The sequence below is a fragment of the Vicugna pacos genome, chromosome 14 (genome assembly GCF_048564905.1).
Source record: "Vicugna pacos chromosome 14, VicPac4, whole genome shotgun sequence".
Lineage (NCBI taxonomy): Eukaryota > Metazoa > Chordata > Mammalia > Artiodactyla > Camelidae > Vicugna > Vicugna pacos.
Window position 1 is genome coordinate 27,349,963 of NC_133000.1, and position 22,820 is coordinate 27,372,782.

The 22,820-nt window shown below is 36.4% G+C and overlaps 1 protein-coding gene across 6 annotated transcripts in view; it reads right to left on the minus strand.

Moving 5' to 3' along the window:
* DIAPH3 (diaphanous related formin 3) overlaps positions 1-22,820 on the minus strand; it is a 473,996-nt gene that overhangs the window by 405,666 nt on the left and 45,510 nt on the right. For all 6 annotated transcript variants that reach the window (XM_072976641.1, XM_072976639.1, XM_072976638.1 and 3 more), the window contains 2 exons: positions 22,468-22,635; positions 833-937 (listed from right to left, as the gene is read on the minus strand). In XM_072976641.1, the coding sequence (XP_072832742.1) occupies positions 833-937; positions 22,468-22,635 (273 nt within the window). The remainder of the gene's footprint in view (positions 1-832; positions 938-22,467; positions 22,636-22,820) is intronic.

Consider the following 22,820-nt stretch of genomic DNA (forward strand, 5'->3'; position numbering starts at 1 on the left):
TGACTGGTCTGGTAGATAAATGGAGTTAAAGTATAAATAACTTATATTTTTGTAACCTGACCTTAGGTTAAAGTATCCAGTGAAAACTGTAGTGTGTTATTTTTCTCTAATCCAATTTTATTTTAAGTTCAGCCGAAAGCATTTTCTATTGTCTTTCTACCGATCCTTGCTTCTTTGTTAGCTTCCGTTTTATATTTTTCATCCAGTCCATTTATTCACAACTTTTTTGTGACAGGTCAAGCTCATTTGTTGTTCCATGAAATAAATGTAATTGATTCTGTGAGCCAGTCATGGTCTCTCAGACATTTAGTCATTACTTCCACCCACACATTTCATGTTTCCCTAGAAAACTGGCAGCCATGTGGAGGCTTAATGCACCTTTCAGTGTCTACATTTATAATTTGTTACAAGATAATTTAATCCACAGGGAAACTCACATTAAAGATATGCCTGTAAGCCACTATTCTATGTCCAGAGTAAAATCAGTCTCACTTTTGTACAATGTAAATATTATCCCAACTTACAAGTGACATTGGAAATCAATAACCACCGTAATTCCCTAACAAGTTATGATGTTTTAGAGTGAAAAGACCAGGCAATCAGTGGTTCTTAACAGTGTGAGTGGCTAAAAACAAAAGCATTGTAAAAGTGATAAGGTAAGAAATACTTTTAAGTTAAACAAACTTATTAAAATACTTGCGCCTTTAATTATACATTCAAAAGCCCTCTGATTATGGTGCCCACAAACGTTAAGTACTTCCTTAGACAAATGTATTGTTTGCCATACTACAACACGTTTCAGCAGTATTTTCAACCTGACAGTTTTACTTACTGTCTTGGAAGCAGTATTAATGTACTGCATCACCATTTCTTTTTTGATACTGAAGTCCTTTTCCCGCAATGGTGCCTTCTTATCTTCATTTAAATTCATATCTTCCTGGAAAACACAATTAAAAAGCCTCATTTTAGAATCTAAGTAGAGCAGCAATTCTCCATACACTGTGAACAGAAAATCAATAATTGGTGACTAAAGCAGCATTAATTGTTTTGGAATGATTTCCGTGTAGTTCTGCCTGGAGGAGAGAGAGAAAGGAGCTGGAGATACAAAGAGAGAATATTAGATCATTTCAACAGGTAAAACACTTATCCGAAAAACTTTTTAACTTCACAGCAGACTAGTAAAATTACATTCACATCACCACAGATAATTAGACAGTTGAAGATTTCTGCCTTCGTAAGCTTATTAGTATTCACAATTTAGACACATACAAAATATATACATGCATATACATATACATCATATAAATATATATATATATTTTTTACAACAGCTGCACCTGAAGCTACCTTGCACCATTTTGAAAGAGCGGCTCCGTACATCATAAAAATTAAAAGGAAAATAAGACAACCACTTTCCAGATTCTGACAGCTAGAAACACGTATCAACCACCTAGTACTGATCCCAGCAAAAGGTAAAGCATTCTACAGTTTTAACTGTCTCTTCTTCACCCTTATCCAAAATATTCATTAATCAGTTAATTCACTGAATGTTCTAAATCACATAAAAGTTTCATTCATACAAAAAATTACCACCCAAAAAAATCTAACATTTATCAACAGCACCAATCAAAATAAGGGCTTATGTACCCCAGATCTTACTACAGGCCTAATTCTGACTAGGGAATACAAGCCAAGAATATCCACATATAGATTTAAAAAAACAAATTTCTTCTGTATAGCAAGGGAACTACATTCAATATCTTGTAGTAACCTACAATGAAAAAGTAAATGAAAAGGAATATTATGTATGTATATGTGTGACTGAAACACTATGCTGTACACCAGAAATTGACACATTGTAATTTGACTCTACTTTAATAAATTTAAAAACAAAAAAGAATATCCACATAAAGATATGAATTGTGACCAGAACCATCGACTAAGTTGTTTAAGTAAGAGAAGTAAGAGGCTACTCCGACAAAGGAAGGGAGGCCGAGGTTAAGACAGAAACAGCTGAAAGAGAGAAGCAGCACAAATAGACTTCCTCCTGACCTTAGCCCTGGGTCATCTGTGAGATGCAACGTGAGACACCTGAATGTATATAAACCCCATCTCCATTCAGAAACAGGCCCATAAAAATCAGGACTTTGGATCACACAGGAAGCCCAGAAAGTTTAATTTCTTCTAAGTTCTCTATGTTACAGTTCAGACACTGTAGTTTATGCCTCTAGCTGACTCAGTTTTTGGCTACCTAACCCCTGCAGCACTTAAAAGTCACAATTCCCTTCATTTCACCTTGAATAAATATTAAAGACCTTAGAAGTTGTCCCATTTGACACTCCAATAAAAGGTAGTAATTACTAATGTCACTCTTGGCTGTTCTGTTTAGAAATTTTATATTATAAGAATAATGTTTTATTTTGTTCCTTTTTTTTTTTTCTCTAAACCAGTGAGTCTCAACAGGCCTTAACACCATTTAAGAAGCATTTTCAAAATGTCTCAGGGTGTTTTGGTTGTCATGGTGACTGAGGTGCTGCTACCAGCATTTACAGGGGAAAGGTGTGCTAGACATTCTGCAACACATGGGATAGTCCTGCACAATAAGAAATTGTCCTGCATCCCACAGAGAGATGCTCAGAAAGAGAGAGAGAGGGAAAATCATAATTATCTAAACCTAGACTCTAACTCAATGAAATCAGGTGTACAGTGGAATTAATGTGTAAATTATTACACATTAAATACTCTGTCTTACATAGTTTTAATGTACATTGAATTTTCCAAGTATCCAACTACTCTTTAAATTCTAGTTACGTTTTTTTTAAGCTTTACCATCATGTATGCTCTATTTCTGAAATTTAGGTATCCCAGGATAATACTGCTTATGTTATTTAAATCACCAGGAACAGTACACCTATATCAACCGATACTGTAGCTGTTGTTCACTGTGTTATAAGGCAAAGGTTCCAGAATGTGACTTTATTGTACCTTCTTGAGTAGTCATGGCCAATTGTTTATATTGAAATACATACTGCTCTATTATATACACTAGAGTAAGGAATTATATTGATTTTTAAAATTATGAGTGTATACAACTTATATAATCAATAAAGAATTTAAGAAAAAGTAATGAGGAAGTTAGGGAACAATTGTTATAAAAGTTGTTGGGGTAGGTACCTAAGAGCACTGAGAACGTCTGTTTTAAATTATTCACTATATTTTGAATTTTCTGTCTAATAGCCTAACATGACTCCCCAGCCTCTTAAACCAGAAAATCAAAATACTTAAGAGATATAAAAGACTAGAAAATAGAAAGCCCATTAGTTGTGGCTGAAATCAAAATAAAATTTCAAGGTGGAGAGTTGCAAGAAAGAAAAAGCTACTGCTTTCTTCCTGGAAAGGCATTTCAAAATAACATGAGCTTGTACACAAAAGCTGTGTATTTGGAATTGAGGAAGAAACCCAGAGTTCCCCCAACTTCTTTCCTCTGGCTTATCCCACCTCTCATCTAAATATAACACTCAGCTCCAGAACAGAAGTGTGATGACAGTGCCTGCTTAAAAACAAAAGGAAGCAAAGAAGAAATGATGCTACAGGGAAGTTTGGAATCAACTACATAATCCCACAAACCTTTCAGAGCAGGCACTAGGTATGCAGCTTTACAGTCATTCTCTTTACATCCAGGAAGAAAGGGCACTCAAAGGAGTAAGAACAGTTCTACCCTTTACAAAAGGAAGAAGAGACATAAGGGAGTGATGGAAAGAAATAATATGTATGTATATATACGTATGAAGGGTACAGGATTTTTGAATCTTTATCACTGGGAAAAGGGGCTAAAACAAAAAAACTCTACGAGACCCTGGCATTGAACCTCTGAGGGTCACAGAGTTCTAGTGAAATGTATTGGAAACGTTTTCCTAGAAAATGCACATCCATATTTGATATTACAATTCCAATTCAAGTCAATCTGAGCATCTTCCAAAGCCATCCAAGAACCTGGCGGTGGGGGGCCTTGGGGGAGTTAAGCATTTTCATTTAATAACCCTTGCCTTATGGGAAAACTTCAGCATGAGGGTCTGAATATCACGTAGTCTAAGCTCCATGGATCACAGAGCAGAAATGCAGGCTCACAACCAGCTTAGCAACTGGACAGCTGGAGACCAGATACCCAGTCTAGTGCAGTTTCCAAGTAACTATAATGGGTCCCTTATGAGCAAGTCATCAGTTTTCACATTACTTAATTTACATCTGCTCAAAATGATGATGTCGCATTTCCATTGTCTTGGGTCAGGTTCCTTAGAGGCAGACCTGAGACAACAATTCAGGTGCAGGTGACACACTCAGGATAAGGGGAGTGAGGGAAGCAAGGCAGGACAGGGACATTTGAAAATGTGGCCTCAGCTGGACTCTTGCTTCAGTGTGAAATGCACAGCAGTCCGTAGTACCTGGAGGGAGAGAACACCCTTGACGCCCCCAAGTCAGTCAGCCATTGGCTGTAGGACCCAAGTTCCCAGAGGCCAAATCTCTGATAAGAGGGCAGCTGTGAGCCACGGGGAACCACAACTCACACTTGGGGTGCACCTGCCCCAGCCTGGGGAAGGGGGTCTTGGAGGGGGACCAACAGTGTCCACTACACCATTTGAAAATAACTTACTTTATATTATAATAAGGCTTTTTCAGAAACCCACATTCATGGCCCAAAGAAGCAATCCTAACCACTGTGTGTTAACCAATTCTTCCATTCAAACATAGGTCAGGACATCTACTACACTGCATAGGTACAAAATGATACTGTAGCTACAGATATTAACACAGCCCTGAAATGCAGTTTACTCCAATATATCTATATATTAATATACAGGTCATTCATTAAATATCTGTAATACTGAACAGGAAGTACATAGAACACATAACTGTATAAGGCCTGAGGAATAATTTGAAGGAGGTATATCTCAGTGGATATGTGATAAATATCTATTTCTTTAAATAGAAAGACCTTACCAGGTGGCTATTTAACTGAATGTATCTCCTTCAAAAATATTATCTGAGCAATCATCAAATCAAAATTTTAGTTTCTGTCTGAAGAGTAATTATTGTTTTTGTTGTTAAAGTTCTATTAATGCCTAAGCAACATAGATTATAAATTAACTCACTTATAGCACTACCTTCATATACATGTTTAACATCATTTGGCCTGGGGAAATTGGGAGTTGCAGCATCAAAAAGTAATTTTCCTTTAGTTAATTACTTTCTAATTAATAACTATACCTAAATTGAATCACTGTGCTGTTTCGCTATGTGAGTCTGACTGGCACCAGGGATACATTTCAGAAATTTACAGAAGAAATACTGGAGAAAATAACTGAGGGGCACGCTACAAAATAAGCAGGATTGTTGGAAATGAGAGATGAGGAAGTGTCACTGATCAGAGGAGATGGAGACATGGCAAACCAAACGCAAGGTGTGATCCTGGGCTGGATCCTAGAACAGCAAAGGCACATTTGTGGAAAAACTGGCAAATCTGAATAAAGACTGTGGTTTAGTAAGTACTATTCCAACGTTAATTTCTTAGTTTAAATAATTGCACTGAAGTTGTTGGCATTAAGATGTTGGCAACAGAAGAAGCTGGATGAAAGTATACAAGAATTCTCTGTACTATTTTTGTAACTCTTCTGTAAGTCTAAGTTTATTTCAAAATAAAGGTCTTGAAAAACTACACTGAAATAGTCATAAAAAATCTGCTATAAAAAAATGGAAAGGAAGGAGAAAAATGGAACACCTCCCATTCTTAAAAATATGGTAAATTTGTAAAAGTCCACTAAATAAAAGGAGTTAAGTTTGTAGTGTATTTGGCCACAGTAAATCTACACGGACTTGATGGAGGGGAGGGAAGTAAAGAAATCACTATCTAGACAAATCTGAGGCTACTGAGAGGAAGGTTAAGACACAGGTAACAGAAGTCCATTCCAAAGCTCAAGGTCAGGCATCCTTCAGAATTTTCCAGAACACAATGAACTAGTTCAAGTTGCGCACATTTCTTCTCATTTTCATTCCAAATCTGCTCTGTGAATCGTGCTTCTCACTCATCTTCCCAGCAACCCTTTCTATTGTTTCTCATGAGGACCTAGGTTTTCTGTAACTTTAAACAATGGTTAAGTTTGAGCCAGGCACCGTGCTAAAACATTTACAAGTACTGTTTATTTAACTCTCACTGACAACCCTTTGAGATATGTACTAGCCTCCGTCTACTGATGAGAGAACTTTGACTTAGGAAAGTTCTGTAAGATGACCACAACCTGTAGCTTAGATTTGAACTCTGGTCTACCTTGTCTCTCCATTCTTATTTCCATATTATTGATCTCCATTATCTGCTAAAACCCCACTTCCTTTGGGGCTGATACCACCTCACATACTTAGTAGCTGACACTTGGTGCTGACTCCTCTTCCATCCCATGCCTTGACACCCTACAATCAGCAATCTTCGCTTCCACTTTCCTTAGCCACAGTCTTCACAACCACGCTTGAATCTTCTCATTATCTAAAAACTGTTCCAACTCTGGGATCATCATAATTTCCAAGATCCTTCTCTCTTACCTCAATCTTCTATCTTTTCACCTCTCCCAAGCCACCTTTATTTTTTTTTTAACCTCAATACCATTTCCAGTGTCCTAATCCTCTCCATTTTCTTCCAGTGCATGCTATCACCATGATCCCTCACCTCCTACAACATTACAGGAAATTCTACAGGTCTCACCTCATATTCCCTACTTATTTCAAACTTGCCATCCTCTAGCTTCTGAATCCACCACATCTACCTACTATCTTCAGTAAGCAAATTTCTATTTCCTGTGTGAAAGGAAACCGATCAATTTCCTGTTTCCTCTACTACTGATTTATTTGCACACTAATCTTTCTGTACCAACTCCTGCATCTATCCAAAGAATCTCATTCATTTATGCTCTAGACTCTCCTTCCTCTCACCTCCTAAAAGGGCAATACACATCAATCACCCCATTTCAATCCCATTTCACTGAAATACTTCTCAGTTGGCTGGGTCTCGGTATATAAACCTGTGACTCCTTAATGGATGAAAATTAAAAGAAAAGAAAAGCCTCCCCTCAACTCTAACTCTCCTTTATATATGTCTTTCTTTTTCTTCCTTCACAGATTATTTTTAAAAGAATGTTTTCTATATTTGCTGCCCCTCTCACAGTGCATATACTAACCACAGTGGTTGCTCTTTAGATATTTGTTAAGTGAGAGGTAACAAAAACACTCAAATAGAATTTGCTAATCCTCTTCTGGGACAAACACAAAATGCAGGTAATTTTCTGGGAAACAGAGCTGGAGCCAGAGATAATCCTCACAGCCCCAGTCTAGAACAGTAACGGAAACAAGGTCCAGCTCCAGAGGTAGGCTGTCGAAGCAGTGGTACTGGCACAGGTAAAGTGGCCAAAGTAAAATCCATCACTTTTTGAGGAAGCACTAACAGAATCACACACAACCTCAGTTACCTGGACCAGGTCAGTGCATGTTTGCGACCTGCACAGTGGCACCTGCTTGAGGGGTGAACCAGGCTGAGATCCCACTGAGACATCACCTGCCAGGCTGTGTGAATTTGTGCGATGCTGTGTACTCTCATACACCTTTTTCTAACTTGCACAAGGACACCAAATGGGTCAGCTGCGACCCTGACCTGGAACCCAGGTCCATGGCATTTGGTCAAGCCAGCAGCTTTTAAGATAATCCAAAGGATTCTTCCCATGTGTTCGACAGGGCCAGAAGTTCACAAAAACCAGGAAATTATAAGTTTGCTCCTATTTGTAGACACCTTGGCTCCATTCTACACTGATAAAATACTGACACCAAATAAATATTTTCCATGTTTTCCTTGGCAAAACTGAGAGGGGAAAAAAGATGTAATCTGAATCCTCGTGCTCATACATGCAACTAGTTAGGGCACTAAGGAGGAATCAAGCAGAGAAGGGCAAACAGAGTGGATATCTTTTCAACTGAATTACAAACATTAGACTCACTATTTTCATTCATAGATGCGGATTTTACAAGACAGCATGCTCATTAAATTTACATCAAGTTGAGTGGGATAGTTAACACCATGGAGAGTCAGATTAAATTTAAAATGATTGACTATTTGGAGAATTAAGCGAATATACAAGCAGCAAGTTGAAGATGGTCAGGTGTGAGGAAATTCACCCAGACAGGAAAAACACTACAGACAGGCAGAGGCATGACTAGAGTTACAAAATAGACACCGAAAAACACAGTATAACAAAGGATCAAAACATTCATATGGATCAATGAGCATAATATTGGAAGGTAAAAAGTTAGAAGCACAGCAATATCAAAACTAAACATTCCAATTAAGTCAACGGCTATCACCTCATTTCAATAGTGTCCAGTGTTTTGTTTCCTAGGTTAAAGCCAATGTAATTGTTCTTGGTAGCAGCTCTGTCTTGCTAATGTTTTTTCACTACAGCCACAAATTGGTTAAGCACTTTAAGAGTTCCACAATGATCTCCTAATTACTTCTCCTGAGACCTCAGAGCTCAACATCCGATAGGCACAATTTTACCCATATTTCTTATAAAAACGTAATTCTGCCCTTCACCACATTGGAACTCATCTTCCACATCACGCAATGTCAAAAGGTCTTGCTGATGTTTATCCCTACTGAGGTATGTTCTTACTACCATAAACCCTTATTACCAAATAAAAAAAAAATGGAAGACTTCATCATCTCATTCCAGGAAATTATATACTCTCAAATAGTGCACATTAACTGAATCTCACCTAGCTCTGCAATTTAATAAAATTTATTCTTAGATTAAGTTTAAGTCAGATTAGAAAACACATAAAAGATAAGTACAACCAAAGTACAACCAGGAACATGGAATTAACTTCATTACTACTTTATATTAAAGATGCCCATAAATATGCTAAAGCCATGAAACAGCTTCTTTTTCTTTATCTATCATTTTACTATGTTCTTACATAAACCTTTACAATAATCCTTACTTTTTTTTATGTAACTGTGATTATAAAGAGGTTAGTTTTTTTGGTTTTACCAATGTTGAAGTTGGTTTCACTGCTCTATCCACAATCTCTTTACTCATTCCACATTAAAATTAATAGGAAGTCACATGGCTAGCTCATTAACAGGATGGCAGCCAGAAAGTGGTATTTACCCAGAGACAATGAACTCATAAACACTATTATCTGACCAAATATTCTAACTGGAGTCTATAGAAAGAGTGCAATTTGAAACTAAATTTCAATTTATCCTAATGCCAGTATCAGGGAACAAACAAAAAAAAACAAACACACAAGAAATTTAAGTAATACTTTTCTTCATGTACTATAAACTGTAGCAGAATAGAGAAGAAATGAATATGCAAGAAGCTGCACAACTCCACTTTATTTTGAAATATAATCTGGCTGGATACAAGCTTATGCATAAGTACCTACAACCACAGACAACTGTCATACAATCCAGCAGGTAAGAACACTGCTATTGATAAAAAGGGTTTTGTTCATTTATTTGCTTTTCAACTTCTCTAAATAAATGACCATTTCTTCACAAATTACACAAAAGATAAAATGGTCATTTGACAAAACACAAAGGCCGACTTTTCTAGAAAAGAAAAGAAAACTGAAAAAAAGTCTTCACTGTTGGAAAGGCGGCACCTGTACACTTCCTAATTGGTGCAGGAGCAAGCGTCAATATTACTGTAACACAGGTCCTTTTAAAGTTTCTCTTTCTAACCATTTGACTGGTACAACAAACTCCCACCAGGCAAAATCCAATGCCCCTAAATCATTTATTTTCTCATTTATCTGAATCTAGAAGAAACAACGAGGCACTGCCACTAACCCCCTGACAAACACAGCCCATGAATCAACTTGACAATTGCCTTACACTTCTGCACTCTCTTCCTCCTCCTACTCCCCTACTTAGATTATTATTTGGATTGCTTTTAAGCTACCTTTCCCCAAATTTTTCAATTTCTACCTAAAGGAGAGGGAAAAGGGTAACAACTAATAGATCAGAACAAAGCATTATCATAGAACTGCTTTCATAAATCTGGTCAACTCTCAATATACTTTTTTAGTTTAAAAGAAATAAAAGAAATGCCTATAACACCAAAAAGTAGATTTGTAAAAAGTACGAATATCCGAAATAAAGGAACTGCTAGTAGGAATCTACAGAAGTCAACAAACACTTTAAGAATTACCACAAAGGAGTCTTTGTTGGTTTCTCTTTTCATTCAGACTCCTGGTGACCCTTAAGATATCACTTACACATCCAACACAATAGGCATTCATTTATCTGACTAAAGAAACAGCTATGCATAAATCCTTAACATGAGGATTAGAGAGGAAAAAAAAGATTAAAAAAGAAAAATTATCCTTAGCACGTACCCAAAGAGTGGCAACGTGGAATAAAGACAGCAAGATGAGCCCTCCTCCACCAACCAGCCCCGAAAGTATCAAATCTGATGTTATCGGTTAACATGAGCTCTTCTTCCTCCCTCTGGACCTTCTGTTTCAAAGATATCTGAATTGACTACAAAGCTACGAAGTACACAAAGACGTCTCCGTCTTTAACTCCATGTGCACTGACTTATAGCATTTCTTCCTTAGACATGCTATTCACCAAAACAGAAGAAACAGACCAACTCATTCAACAACACATGTGGTATATGGGACAGAGGGACAGAGATGAATAAAGATAAATGTTCAGAGTCCAATAAAATACAGCTCTCATGAAAAGATTAGAAAACTGATCTAATGAATTAACAAATAAAACAGAAATGTATCATACACATTTAATCAGTAGTAAGAGGATATACTCAGTTTTTTACAGGATAAAAATGAGCAGAGTCAAGCATCTGCCCTATTGGGAGGTGAGTCCAGTGAGGGGCGAGTCAACTTAATTCAAGTAATTCAGATGTAAAATGTAAAAAGGCCTTTACTACATACTTTAGGAATAGAAAAAAATATACATCAACTCTTTTCTGGGGTTTTCTACTCAGCTGAATAGGAAAAAGGAAGGAATAAGGACAGGAAAAGAAACAAAAGTCAGCCATAGATAGTCTGATTATATACACAGAAAATTATGAGATACTCCACAAATAATAAAAACTGAGATTTCAACAAGGTCACTAAATACAAATTAATAGTATTAGTAAAAACTTTAATTTTTTAAATATACCAGTTACACTTTAGAAATAAACTAAGGAATAAATCCTCATAAAAGACGTGCACGACCTCTAGAGAGAAAATCGTAAACTTTCCAGTTCAGGAACAGAGAAAATCTAAATAAATGAATAACTAGATATAATATATACAATGTTCACAGAAAAATTTAATATCACAAAGGTATCTATTTTGCCTAAATCAATAAATTTATTGTAATTACAATCAAGATCTCAACAGGGTTTACAACGGAACTTAACCAATTGATTATAAAATTAATGTAAAATCACAAAGGGGTCAAGCATAGTCAAGACAATTTTGCAGAGGAGAATTGGGTTCTAGATATCAAAGCTGTTTATACAGTTATAGTAATTAAGACTTCGGATATAAATGCAGAGCTAGACAAACAGACCACTGGACAAAATCAAACCTCAGAAACAAACTCGTGTAGGTACAGAAACTTAACATATAACAGTGGAGGTATTACCAATGATGGACAAGAATAGCTATTCAATCAACGCTACTAGAAAAAACAGTTATCACACAAGAAAAATACTGGATCCATCTCTCATATCAGACGTAGAGATATAATTCTAACAATTTTAGAAGAACAGATCTATGATGTTAGGATAGAGAATATATACTAATGACATATACAAGACCGTTTAAAAATCAAAATGGAATAACTATGGTTCAGGCATCCAAAATGGAGCCAGACCATTATTGATGTGGTTTCAGACACATTCCTCCATCACTGAGAATTTGAATTTTCCCTGAACAGTATCAAACTCGAGGACATGACTTAATTTCGAAACAATATCTGCTAGCAGCTGATGGCTCACCCTTGTAGTTTTGAAACAGAAAAAACAAACCTGACTCCATTTTGGAACTATTCCTTTAGCTCTAAACTTCTGTTTCCTGTGCTGAGTCATGCTGGCTCTGCACCTTTGTAAATGAATATTGCCTACAGCCTGAAATACACACGATAGCCCTTTCTCAAGACTCTGCCTCCCAGGCTTCACCTTTAAAGGTGTAACAGTTTTCATTCATATAGCAATAAGATTTTGTAACAGAGAGTAACATATGTCTTGTGGAGGTTTACAAGAACATCATGACCAGACCTGTGTGGACAGCTGCAAGAACAAGGGATTCCTGTACCAAGAAGTTCACAACAACCAGCCACACCTCCTCCCCTTTCAGTATAAAAGAAGCCTGAATTCTAACTCAGGTAAGATGATTCTTTGGGACACTAGCTCACCAATATCACAGTCGGCCAGTTTTCTGAATAAAGTCACCATTCCTTGTCCCAATGCCTTGTCTCTCGATTTATTAGCCAGTCATGCAGCGAGTGGTATGAGCTTGGACTCAGTAACAATTTCAAAATCCACCTTCCTTCACAACTGTGTAAACATTTCAGATCCCAACTGATCTTTGCTTAAGAAGCACCCTTACTTCTTGCCAGTTCCACTCAAAATTCCTGACAAACAGCTTTAATGTAACCTTGCATTTTTTATATTTATAAGCCTCCCCTATTTTGTAGTCCAGAGGAACACAGTTCAAGTGCTTCTTGAATTTATATCTCCTAGCCTGCCTGCAGTCCTAACAAACCCCAAATTTCAACCAGATTTGTTTTTGAAATTTCAAGTAACAATACAAAAAACAGAAGCCATAAAAAGATTTATAAATCTCACCATGTTGATTTTTACATTTCTGTACTTTATTCCTTCATCTCCCCCAGAAAGAAAGTAAAACAACAAGACTCATACTGGGACAAGATACTTACAATTCATATAAACTAACACAAGTATTATTCAGGATATATGACGGATTCTACAACTCAATACAAAAAAGACAAAAACCCCAATTTAAAAAAAAATAGGCAAGAGATATGAAGAAGAAATTTACAGAAGAGTAAACAAAAGGGCCAATTTGAAGAGATGTTCAGTCTCACTTATGATCAAGGAAAAAAAGAATTGTTGAAAGGATTAGGTAACCTGTTTACATCCAACTTGCAAAACTTAAAAAGTCTTATTATACTACCAATGCAAACTCAGGGACATTCTACAAACTAACCAGGTGGAATCTTCAAGTATCAAATTCATAAGATATAAAACTAAGGACCTCTTCTAGACTAAAGGAGGTTTTAAAACATGTTAACTAAGTACAACACAGAATTCTGAACGGGCGTCTTTCCCTATAAAGAGCACTGTTGGTACAACTGGTAAAACTTAAACAGGGTGTGAAGATTAGTTGATAGAAATTGATCAGTGTTAACCTCCTGATATTGGTGGCTGTGTTGTGGTTATGCAGGCAGATGTCCTTATTTGTAGAGACTAATAATACAGTATTAGGTGATTACGAAGCATTTAGTCAGCAACTTACCACTAAATGATTCAAAAGAAAAGTTTTTCCTGTACATCTGTTATTATCACACAGAAAAAAAATTTTTTTAATATACAGGAATGAAACTATCAGATTCAGGGTATTGTTCACCTTCGGGAAGTAAGAAAATGGGACTGAAAGGAGTACACAAGATATTTCAATTAGTTATATGTATTCTATTATTTTCTGTATACCTAAAATACCCTATTTAAAAATACCACTGGCATGACTAGTACATTATGCTGTACACCAGAAATTGACACATTGTAATTGACTGTACTTCAAAAGAAACAAAAAAGAAAGAAAAGAAGGACAAGAAAAACAAATAAAATAAAAATAAAAAATAAAAACACCACTGAACAAAAATAGATTCAACTTTATAGTACATACTGAAAATGGTTTCAAAATTTAATTGTGACTGCATTTAGTATTATCTATACTATATTTCCCCATACTAAAAGCCAACATACATATTAAATAGTAGGTCATCTAAGCTCTTAATGCCAAGAGACACTTCAAACACATGCTTAAGTGATAATGCTGATGGCATTTTATAAATGTGCTCTCTCTTACATTACAATAGAGCCTGATAAACACCTTCCCAAGAAAAGATTAGAGCATTACTATTCATACTTAAATATTTCATCCAGTTTTATTAGACTATTTCTCACATGCTTACAAGAGATGACAGGAAGTCCAGAATTTAAATAATTTTTGTCAGAGTAATTTTGTCATCATTGGCACTCATTTAATGCCTGTTAGTGATCACATCCTGGTAGATGACCTTTCTTCCAGATTTCATTCTCTCGACAGATAGTGGAAGTGAGAAAACAAACGAAAAAAAAGGTATAAATGCATGAAATCTCTCTTTCTATCCATTAATGTTTTCCTATTATTTGGCAAACTGACAATTAAAGCTAATTTCCACTTATACAGAATTGAAGGCGAAAAAAATGTATTATCTTAGAAACCTTAAAAATTAGAAAGAAGCACTTAATTGAACAGGCAGTTATTTGAGGTGATATACCAGTTAGATGATGCTGCATGGATTTAATCTAGTGGTGAGACAAATCAAAATAATAAATAAAGGATCAATTTCACAAGGGACTTACACACAAGCAGCTCTGAGAGGTGAAATATCTATACAGTGAACAATGTAAGTCACTGATGAAAAAAATTGCAAGGGACACAAATAAATGGAACAATGTCCTGTATTCATGGGTTGAAGGAATTAGTACTGTTAAAATGTCCATCCTACTCAAAGCTATCTATATATTTCATGCAACCCCTAACAAGATTCCAATAGCATTTTTATAGAAATACGAAAACAATCCTATAATTTGTACAGAACCAACAGAGACCATGAATAACCAAAGCAATCCTGAAAAGGAAGAACACAGCTGGAGGCATCACACTTGTTAATTTCAAACTCTATTACAAAGCTACAGTAATCAAAACAATATGGTACTGGCATAAAAACAAACATAGAACAATGGAACAGAATCAAAAGTCCAAAAATAAACCCATGCATATTTGGTCAACTAATATGTGAAATGGAAGCCAACATTACTCAAGATGAAAAGACAGTCTCCTCAATACACAGTGTTGGAAAAACTGGGTAAGCACATGCAAAACAAGCAAACATAAAACTGGACCCCTACCTTATACCACTCACAAAAATTAACTTAAAATGTATTAAAGACTTAAATGTAAGACCTAAAACTCTATAATTCCTAAAAGAAAACATAGAGGAAAAGCTCCTTCACATTGGTTTTGGCAATGATTTTTTTTAACATGACCCCAAAAGCACAAGCAAGAAAAGCAAAATTAAACATGAAGGATTTCATCAAATTAAACAGCTTCTGCACAGCAAAAGAAACCATCAACAAAATGAAAAGGCAACTTATGGAATGGAAGAAAATATCCTCAAACCACGTACATGATACGGGTTAATATCCAAAATATGTAAGGAACTCCTACAACTCAAAAGCAAAGAAACAAAATCTAATTAAAAATAGGAAGAGCTGAATAAACATTTTTCCAAAAAGGTTAAACAAGTAGGCAACAGGTACATGAAAAGGACTCAACATCATTCATCATCAAGGAAATGAAACTCAAAACCACAATGATGTATCACCTCATATCAGTAAGAATGGCTGTCATCAAAGAGGTATCAAGTGGTAAGGAGGATGTTAAAAAAAAAAAAAAAAGAAGAAGAACCTTTGTGCACTGCTGGTGAAATGTAAATTGTTACAACCACTATGGAAAATAGTAAGGAGATTCCTCAAAAAATTAAAAATAGAACTCCCATATAATCCAGCAATTGCACTTTTAGGTATACATCAAAAGGAAATGAAACTGGTATCTGAAAGAGGTATCTGCAGCCTGTTGTTCACTGCAGCATTATTTATAATAGCCAAGACATGGAAACAACCTAAGTGTCTTTTAAGAAATAAATGGGTAAAAAAAAAAAGAACTGTGGTGTATATATACACAGAATGGAATACTACTCAGCAACAGAAAAGAAAATGCTGCCATTTGGGACAACATGGATGGACCCTGAAGTCATTGTGATAAGTGAAGTAAGTGGGCAGAGAAGGACAAAGGCTGCATGGTATCATTCACATGTGTAATCTAAAAATACCAAACCCACAGAAACAGGGTAGATTGGTGGTGGCCAGGGACAGGGGTGGGGAAAGTGCATGAAGGCAGTCAGCAGGTACAGATTTGCAGTTATAAGATGAATAAATTCTTGGGATGTAATGTATAGTATGATGACTCTGGTTAAATACTGTATTGTATACTTGAAAGTTGCAAAGAGAGCAAATCTTAAAGTTCTCACCGTGAGAACTCTTATATGAGGTGATAGATGTGTTAACTAAGCTTATTGTGGCAATCATTTTTAAAATATCTGTCTATCAAATCACCACATCTTATAATTTACACAATGTTAAATATCAATTGTATCTCAATAAAACTGAGGGAAAAGAAGGAAATGAGTGCCATTTCTGGTTTGTTGAGGTTTAGCATCTTTTAGAGAGCTCAAATGGTAGCTGCTCTGCAGAAGACACAGCAGGATGTCAGAATACACGGGATATTCTACAGTATGAAAGGGCTCCAATCCCCAGGAGTGTGTAGATAAAGAAAAGACAAGAGGGACAGAGGCAACACTCAGAGGAAATTAGTCAGAAAAAAGAGGAAACATGGAAAGTAAACTGGTAAGAACTGGCTAGAGAGGAGGAAAATCAGGAAAAGGAAAAAGTGTCATGGTACCCAAAGGAAAAAGAGAAACGCAGACAAGAGGGAATGGTCAGCTGTGTTCTGACCTGTGTTCTGATCAGGATCTGATGACTGGAAAGCCACCTACAGTTAGCGGGGGAAATATCTAGAACAAAACAATGGCAAAAATGAAAAGCTATTGGTAGAAGGGGCTGGAGGAAACTATTCATTGTGGAAGACAGGCTCTGAATGGAGCAAGATAAAGGACAGGAGCTGGGGCAAAGGACACACCAGCTTCCCATGGACTCAACGTGAATCCCAGGGAAGAAGCAGGCCGGGTCCCAGAGGTGACCCCAAAGATGACCCCAGATGAGGAATGGGTTCATGGAAGACTGGGGTAGGCGGCCAAAAGAGACATCACCAGTGACAAGGGAATTATAGGTGAGATTGGGAGAAGGGAGGCCTGGAAATATCACAAAAGCAAGGAATTGAAATTTGTCACCTCCTACACCTCTGGCAAGCAAAATGGTCCCCCAAAGATATCCATGCCCTAATCCCTTATCTCATAAATACATTATATAACATGGCAAATGGGACTATGCTGACGTAGTTAGGGTTACAAAATTTAAAACAGGGAAATTAGTTTGGATTTTCTAGGTGAGTCCAATACATGAGCCCTTAAAAACAAAGAACTTCCAGAGAATAAAAAGAAATAAAAGGAATCCAAGTTGGAAAAGAAGTAAAACTACCACTGATTGCAGATGACAGGGATACTATACACAGAAAATCCTAAAGATGTTACTAGAAAACCACTAGAGTTCATCAATGAATCTGGTACAGAAGCAGGATACAAAATTAATATATAGAAATCTGTTGCATTTCTATACACTAACAACAAAATATCAGAAAGAGAAATTAAGGAAGCAATCCCATTTACCATCACATCAAAAAGAATAAAATACCTAAGAGTAAACCTACCTACAGAGACAAAAGACCTGTACTCTGAAAACTGTAAGACAATGATGAAAGAAGTTGAAAAATAGACAGATGGAAAGATATACCATGTTCTTAGATTGGAAGAATCAATATTGTTAAAATGGCCATACTATACAAGGCATTATACAGATTCAATGTAACCTCTATCAAATTACCAATAGCATTTTTCACAGAACTGGAACAAAAAAAAAACCTTAATTTGTTGGAAACACAAAAGACTCCAAATAGCCAAAACAATCTGGAGAAAGAAGAACAGAGCTTGAGGAATGATACTCCTTGACTTCAAACTATACTACAAAGCTACAGTAATCAAAATAGTATGGCACTGGCACAGAAACAGCTACATAGATTAATGGAATAGGATAGAAAGCCAAGAAATAAACCAATGCATTTATGGTCAATTAATCTATGACAGGGGGCAAGAATAGACAATGGAGAAAAACTCTCTTCAATAAGTGATCCTGGGAAACCTGGACAGCTACATTTAAAAGAATGAAATTAGAATATTCTCTAACACCATATACAAAAATAAACTCAAGATAGATTAAGGACCTAAATGTAATACTGGATACTATAAAACTCTTAGAGGAAAAATATAGGCAGAACTCTCTTTGACATAAATTTCAGCAATATGTTTTTTGATTCATCTCCTAGCATAATGGAAATAAAAGCAAAAATAAACAAATGGGACCTAATTAAACTAATTAGCTTTTGCACAGCAAAGGAAAACATAAACAAAAAGACAACCTATGGACTGGGAGAAAATATTTACAGACTATGTGACAATAAGCATTAACTTCCAAAATATACAAACAGCTTGTACAATGTAATATCAAAAAAAACAAGGAATTCAATCAAAAAAGAAGCAGAAGACCTAGACAGACATTTCTCCAAAGAAGACATATAGATGGCCAACAAGCATATGAAAAAATGCTCAATATCACTAATTATTAGAGAAATGCAAATCAAAACTACAATGAGGTACCACCTCACATCAGTCAGAATGGTCATCATTTAAGTCTACAAATAATAAATGCTGGAGAGGGTATGGAGAAAAAGGAACCCTCCTACACTATTGGTGGGAATGTAAATTGGTGTAGCCACTACAGAAAACAGTATTGAGGATCCTTATAAAACTAAAAATAGACTTACCGTATGATCCAGCAATCACACTCCTGGGCATATATCTGAAGAAAACAATAATTCAAAAAGATACATGCACTCCAATGTTCACAGCAGCACCGTTTACAAGAGCCAAGACATGGAAGCAATATAAATGTCCATTGACTGATGAATGGATACAAAAAGTGGTATACATACACAATGGAATATTACTCAGCCATAAAAAAGAATGAAAGAATGCCATTTGCAGCATGGATGAACCCAGAGATTATCATACTAAGTGAAGTAAGTCAGACAGAGAAAGACAAATATCATGTGATACCACTTATATGTGGAATCTAAAAAGAAAGGTTAAAAAAGAGTTTATTTACAAACTGGAAATAGACTCACTATCACAGAAAACAAACTATGGTTACCAAAGAGGAAAGGGTTGCAGAGAAGGGATAAATTAGGAGTTTGGGATTAACATATACACATTACTATATGTAAAATAGATAAACAACAAGGACCTACTGTATAGCACAGGGAAATATATTCAGTATCTTGTAATAACCTATAATGGAAAAGAATCAGAAAAAGAATGTGTGTGTTTGTGTGTGTGTGTATAACTGAATCCCTTTGCTGTATACTTAGTATACTAACACAACATTGTAAATCAATTATACTTCAATTTTTAACTTAAAAAAAATTAAAAAGAAATAAAAGCAGAGAACTTTCTTGAGATGGAGGCAAGAGATGCTGCAGAAGGGGAATTCACAGAGACTGTAAGAGGGAGATGGATTTGCTAATCAGAGATGTAGGGGCCCCAGTGAAGGACATGGAAGAAGCCTCTCAAAGCTAAGGCAACCTCCAGATGACAGTCAGCAAGAAAACTGGGGCCTCAGTCCTAAAACAGCAGGCAACTGGATTCTGCCAACCATATGAACTCAGAAAAGGAGTTTTCCCAAAGCCTCTGCTAAGATCCCAGCCAGCTGACACTGATTTCTGCCACGTCATCCTAGAGAAACCAGCTTAGTCGTCCTGGACTTCAGCCTACAGAACTATGAGACAATACACTGGTGTGGTTTTAAGCCATCAAATCTGTATAATTTGTTACAGCAGCAATAAAAGACTAATACAACACCCCATGGCAAGAGTGCCAGATTTTAAATACCCTTGACCAGGAAAGTATTCCTGTTCCTCCTCCCCTCACCTCCAACCTCATCCTGGAGGAGACAGATTCAGTCTGGAGAGCAGGAAAGAAGAGAAACGCAGCGTGGGGAAACCACCTTCCTAACCACAGCCCACACTGGAGGCTCCAAGTGGAGCAACCTTGAATGGGGGAAAGGGAGAGGCTTTCTCTGGGTGAACGTTAACTTATTTAAATTACGAATCTCGTTATCTGAAAGCAAAAGGAAAACTCTGGGACCTGCACTGAATTTTATCCAGGGGTAGGAAAAAATAAGCTGAAAGGGTTGGTTTAAAGAGGTTTAAATGGCTAGAAAAGACAAGTCAGTTTCAACCTGTGCCTACCACGTTGACTTCAGTCAAAAAACCAGCTCCATAGATCTACTGTGAGTTCAAGAGCAACCACTGAAATCTGAGATCCAGAAATCAGAGCTGTATATACAACGATGCTCAGACAACTCTTTCACATGTCTAAGATCCACAGAGAAACCAAGATGAGCTTTCAGGTAAAAATTCTGCTTTAACCAAAAGACAAACAGGGAAAAAAAGCCCCGTAGAAGGAGCATAACTAAAAATTCATCATGACTTTAAACAAGTGCACTGAAACCGTTACCCAGAGACCAACTAAATCAATTTCCTAAATAAAAGTGAAATGAGTAGAAATGTCAAAGGATTACACTGTACTTCGCACTCATTAAGTAATCAAGTCAGCACACTGTCTTTCAAAGGACCATCTTGAGGAGGGAAAAGAGATGTTCTTCAAAACAAAGTTCTTACTTCATGTAAAAACAGTCTGAGTGCCTTTGAAAGTGTTAAATAAGATTTTTAAATTGTACCATGCCAAAACAAAAAATCTAGATGCAACTTTTAAATAAAACCTCATTATGGTAAATGCCGAAAGATGAAAATGGTAGATTATTCAATACTGCTTCCCCAAAAGAATCATTACTAAAAATAGTACAGAGAGGTGCCAAGCCAAAAATAAAACCTATCTAAATCTAGCATCCTCCCCAGACACAGAAACAGGTTTAAGTTTGTCAAAGATGTGGTACCCTGCCGGACAAGCCGAGAAATATCACTAGTCCACATTTAAAGAAGGAAAAAGGCCCTTCTCAGCTTCAGAACCTCCAGCGGGTTTTTCCTACAATGTATTGTGATATGGCCAAGGGATCGAGAGAGGAGGAAAAAAAGGAAACTATTCCTTATTTTTTTAAAAGCACTTAGTTGTGAGAAACTCATTCATTAGCAAATTGGTCAGCCCTAAGAAAGCAACACTTCATTTTACTTCTGCTGAGTAAAGTGTGTTTGACTGCAAAGGATCTTCTGCCAACAGGGAGACCCGTTTAAGATTTAACAAGTGATGTGGCCCAGTTCTTAAATATGTATCCTGTAAACACTTTAAAAATGCCAATCACCATCTTCCCTGTTCATACCATTAAAATTGATACTCTTAGCTTGGAGAAGGGTAAGACTGATAGGAAAGCATCTCTTAAGTAATCATGTGCAAAGCAGAATACCATCAACTATGTTCCATACTGCCCAGGTACTTGTACTTCAACGGCTTGTGTGCAACCTCTGTAAACGTCTAACATCAGTGACCTGTTTGCTCTACTTACTCAGATGACCCCAGCAATTATGATCCAAAAGAACAAATTTTCTTAACAAGGTAGTGACAAGTGAACCAAAAAAGTACCGTTCCAGAATCTCGTAGATAATTTAGGTGAGTGGTTCCACATATGATGCATAGAATGGGGGGGGGGGGGATAGGGCACTTTATTATCTTGAGTCCTCAAAGGTAGTCTTGAAGAAATCTACCTTAGCTAACTAAGTCTCATTAACAGATGCAAAGCCTAGCAGAAATGAAAGGCTGCATTCTCTTTCTTCTAGACTGACATTATAACTTGTAGTGATCAGAGTTAAAAAGGCACCCCAAAGTGAATGAGTTCAAATGCCTGCAGATTTAACTGTTGCAGGACTATGCACCTGGTTATCCTTAGAACTAAGAAAGGAATCGAACAAGGTCCAAAAATCAGCACACTTAACAATGCACACTAGGGCACTGTGACCATGATTCTAAAAATGAAACCGACATAGACCACTTAGATAATCCATTCGAGACAGAAATACATCATTTGATACTTTAGAGAATTTATGTTTTTATTTATTTCTGTATCAAACAACTGGTGTGACACTTCTCTTCAGATTCTTGTGTTTGTAACCCTAAAGCTCTCTATGCCTAAAGTACTATCTTAATGACACCAGAAATCACCCTCTAGAATCTGAGTTCCAGATATGTTTAGTTCCATTAACATGAGCCAGAGCTAAGGCTTTTACATCAAATATTTTATAAGAAGTCAAAATTCTTACCATCATCTTTTCAAAAAGCTCTAAGAGTTCATTCTCTGATAGTGGCTTTGGAACATTTTCACTCATTTCTGAAGAGCAATCATTGCTTGCAAATGCAGTCTTCAGGTGAGAAAGTGGAGGTCTTTCTTTCTTGCTCCCAGGAATTTTTATGCTGGCAAATTTGTCCAACTACAAAGAAAGACAAAATAGTGCTTATGTCAGTATTCCCTTCTTTAATATTTCTCTAATTCCCAAAGTGAAAAAGTACAGTCAATCACATCATCACTGTGATATCATCAGGAAGCATTTAATTCAGCACTTAATCTTTAAAATTAAAAGAAATAATACATATAAAAAGAAGTGAGGAGTTTTCA